This window comes from Zingiber officinale, chromosome 6A (genome assembly GCF_018446385.1).
Source record: "Zingiber officinale cultivar Zhangliang chromosome 6A, Zo_v1.1, whole genome shotgun sequence".
NCBI classification, from domain to species: domain Eukaryota; kingdom Viridiplantae; phylum Streptophyta; class Magnoliopsida; order Zingiberales; family Zingiberaceae; genus Zingiber; species Zingiber officinale.
Window position 1 is genome coordinate 55,328,559 of NC_055997.1, and position 4,192 is coordinate 55,332,750.

The 4,192-nt window shown below is 36.7% G+C and overlaps 1 protein-coding gene across 1 annotated transcript; it reads left to right on the forward strand.

Annotated features, from left to right (window-relative positions):
- Positions 1–3,188: 3,188 nt before the first annotated feature.
- Positions 3,189–3,992, forward strand: LOC121993967. The gene has a single exon (XM_042548189.1). It carries the CDS (start codon positions 3,364–3,366, stop codon positions 3,796–3,798), a length of 435 nt encoding a protein of 144 aa, XP_042404123.1. The 5' UTR covers positions 3,189–3,363; the 3' UTR covers positions 3,799–3,992.
- The last annotated feature ends 200 nt before the right edge of the window (positions 3,993–4,192 follow it).

Consider the following 4,192-nt stretch of genomic DNA (forward strand, 5'->3'; position numbering starts at 1 on the left):
AGCTCTCCATTACTGAAGCTTCGTGTGAGCTTCCCTCGGCTGGGTTTCCAATTGATCAGTTGTTGCTGTAGTTGGCATCCGGGAAGTTGCTGCTTCATCAACAGTCGACGAGAAGGGAAGCAAACCAGTGTTTTTACATTCATATTGTTCTTGGCTTCTTGCTGTATTTCTTGTACTCTGATCTTGCTGTTGCAAAAGAAATTATGGCGAGGTTTCTCCACCCAGAAGGAGTTTTCATTAGCCGATTTTCCGGGGTCTCATCCACCGACGGATTGATAGGATTCGTCCACCTTACGGACACGCCGAGGAGTAGGAGTATCATCTCCGAACCTCGTTATATCGTCGCGTTTGAGGTTTGATATTCTCCCGCTTCGTTTCTATCTTCTATTTCCGCTGCGCTAACTCAAATTGTAGGAAGAAACGAGAATTTGGGGTCGGCTATTCACACCCCCCCTCTCTAGCCGCATCCAAAAGTCCTAACAATAAACACACAAAAATTAGAATGAGTCTGATCAGAGCTTTATAGATTCATCAATGAGTTTTGACCAAAACTATTGATAAGCCTAAGAGATTTGAATTTCTAAAAATTTAAAATGAGATAAAAGAGGTGAGTGTATAGAAGGGAAATATGTTGAGAAATCATGGTCTTGAGTCTTTTACATGAAGTTATAAACATGTGTCAATTGATGCAAAGTTTGAAATTTTTTAAATCTTCTAAGTAATGCTAGGAATCATTTACGATGATAATGGAAGACGCCCTTAGACTATAGGGCATTGTAGAATTCTATAGGAGTTAGAATGAGTCTGATCAGAATTCTTTAGGTCCATCAATCAATTTTGATCAAAAACCATTAATAGACCTAGACAACTTAGATTTTTGAATTTTTGTAATGAAATGGAAGTATGGAGTGTGTAGAAGGTAGATATGATGAGAAATTTTGATTCTAAGTATCTTATATGAGGTTATAGGTCCATGTTAATTGACACAAAGTTTGAAACTTTCTAAACCTTCTAACCAATGTTGAGAATCTTTTATAATAATAGCGAAGGGCACCCTTGGACTTCAAAGATCTATAGAAACATATAGGAGTTGGAATGTGTTTTCTAAGTTTATCAATGAGTTTTGATCGAAATCTCTTAATGGATCTAAACAACTTAGATTTTTAAAATTTTACAATAAGATAGAAGTGTACAATATATAGAAGGTATATATATGGTATCCAATACTAGTCCTAATATACGTAAGTAAAGTTATGATCGTGTGTCAACTTGCACAGACTATGGTGTTGGTCTTTGAAAATCAGCCCCACAATACTCTCGTGTCAATTATGATTGCATGTCAATTAACCCTCATTTACTGTTTTAAGTCTCTCTCAATAATTAATGCTCAAAATAATTTAAAACTTTCATAACATGATGGTACTGATTTTCGAAAACTAACATCACAATGATATTAATATTTAAGCTCGGGTGTTAGTTTTTGAAGACCAACACCAAAGTAATTTTTATTAATAAAATCAACTTTATTAATCTTATTTTATTATTTTTTTATAATTAGATATTAAAATAAAAGATATTAAAAAATAGAAAAAAAATATTTTTATTGTTATTTTATTTTTCTTTTATATTTTTACATTTTTATATTTTTTAATTATTGTTTTAAAATTAAATATAAAAAAATAAATTTAGAATGTTTAAATTAATTTTAGAGGGAAGAGAAGAAAAGAAAAGTAGAATAGAGGAAAGAAATTAAAAGAGATTAACTAAATGTTACATATAAAGAAAAAAGTGAATACTTGTGAGGAGTAAAATTGAAAAGCGTACCTTCTGAGAAGAATAAAACTTGAATGCTCGTTTTTGGGCAACACTAAACTGGAAGTACGCCCTTTAAAAATACCGTATATTCAATATAAAAAAAAACATTTTGTCACATTTAAATACATGCAAGCAATTGAAAATGAATATATCATTTCTATCTTTAATTTTGGTTAGAATTTTATCTACAACTTTTACAGATTCAATCAACTATTGTCATCCTCGATCTAACAATTATTATGAGGTCCTTCAGATATTTCATATAATTTTTCATTCTCAATGAACCTTCAAATCATTAAACATATCACTTTTTTTTTCCTACCAAGCCAAATAACTCTCCAAACTTCATTTATCTCTGCATACTCAAAAATATATATTAAAATAATAAAGAAAGATCTTTTACTTAAACTCTTTAATTCAATATTAAATATCACACCGGAGTGTTTGTCACATCTAATCATAAGCTGAAGGGAAGAACAAACCCAACTTCAAGCTTTTAAAAGTAATTAAGGAATATATTTCAATTTAATTTTTCATGACTATATATTCCATAAAGGAATAGAGGACATTTGTCATTAATTTTAAATTTACAAATTCCAAGTATTTTATTTATAATTAAATGAAGATATTTGTACAATTTTGTCCTAGATTTTCTTTTTATTTATTAATTTTTTCTTTGGCCATTCTATAATTTGTGCGTTAGATTGTGATCGAGATTGTGAATCGAAAATGAATCATTAATTAATTTATATGAACTCCATCTATTAAATAGATAAAATTCATTCAAATTAATTAATAAATTTTTATCATTCTTTTTTAATGATCTTTTGCTAATTCTAAAGTATGATCCAATGGCTCAACAGGTGCGTACTTTTTGCCATTTCCCTTTTGGCTTTGTCCTTATCCCTTCCCTCGTTACCACTAGTACTGCGAGTTTCAACACGTGGCGGTGAAATGTGGTCACTGCTGACGCCGTCCACCGCACGTGGGGAGGCATCGCAATGACCCAATCTCTCGCCGTTGCGTCCACGATTCTCCCATCCGTCAACATCAATCCAACGCACCACCTGGCCGTCCGATCGGATAGCCAACCATGCGGGACCAACCACGAGCGACAACTTTCGACCGTCGATCAAGCAATACGTAACCAGCCCCGTGGAAGACTTGAACACCTAGTCAGTCAACATTCCATATCATGTCCGCCTTATTTGACGACTACACCACATTCCTCCGGTTAGATGATAAAGAATCTCATTGACCCATCGCCTGGCTCACTCACGAGTCGTGGTTTCCTACGGGCTTTGATAAGACAGTTCTGGCAAATGGAAGATAACCCTTCGAATTCAAACGGACGGACGGCGACAGAGTTTCTAGTGGGGAAGCTAGCTGTTTAATTTGGGCATGTGGGTGGTCCATGGCTGCGTCTCGACCACACGCATGGCACTCGACAAACCAAATTGTTGAAAAAGCAACAACACCAACAACAATCCTAGAAGCTTAGTACTCCTCCTCTTCCTGCGAATCAGCAATGAAAATTAATTAATATGAATGGAGTTGCTTCCAAGGGACTCGAAGAAGCTTGATCAGCCTCACCCGATGGCGAGGGCATCGTCGGAGATGGAAGGGAGGTGCAGGAAGCACCCTGAGCACCGGCAGTCCCAAGGAGTGTGCGCCTTCTGCCTCAGGGAAAAGCTGTCTCACCTCTCCGCGTCTTCCTCCGCCAATTCCTTCGCCGCCTCTTCCTCCTCCTCTCGCAACTCCAACCTCTCTTCTTCCCCTCCTAGCAGCCAAGCCCTCGCCAAGCCTGAGCCTCTGCGGAAAAGCCGGTCGCTGGCTTTCACGATCGGGAGGCCGGGAGGTGATCAGGAAGATAAGGAGAAGAAGAAGATGAAGACGATGAAGAAGAGGAAGAAGGAAGAGGAGGAGAAGAAGAAGAAGAGCAAGAAAGGGAGCTTTTGGTCGGCGAGGTGGACTCTCTTCTGATCGATGCATGCGTTTTCTCTGCCTTAATTTGAGCAAGATTTTTACAAGCCTTTGCCTTATAAAAGTGTTCTGTACTGTGCATAAAAAAAATTCCCCCCTAAAATTTCAAAGATACAGATCAGAACTTGTACATGCAACTCTGAATAAATTTCCTTAGCTATTTAGTGATCTCAACCATGAGGTCTTTCTGTTTATTAATTGGCTGATAGATCTATCTAATTTTTCGGGATTTTAGAACACCAAACGTACTCAAGCTCGTTCTGCATGTTTCCGAGTTCCTCCTGCTTCATGAATGCAGAACCAAGTGAGGTTTAGCGTTGCAAGGAGGATGAAACTTGGGACGAGATCTGAACTGCACTGTTTGTGGTGATCAATGATCACCACCGACGATTAG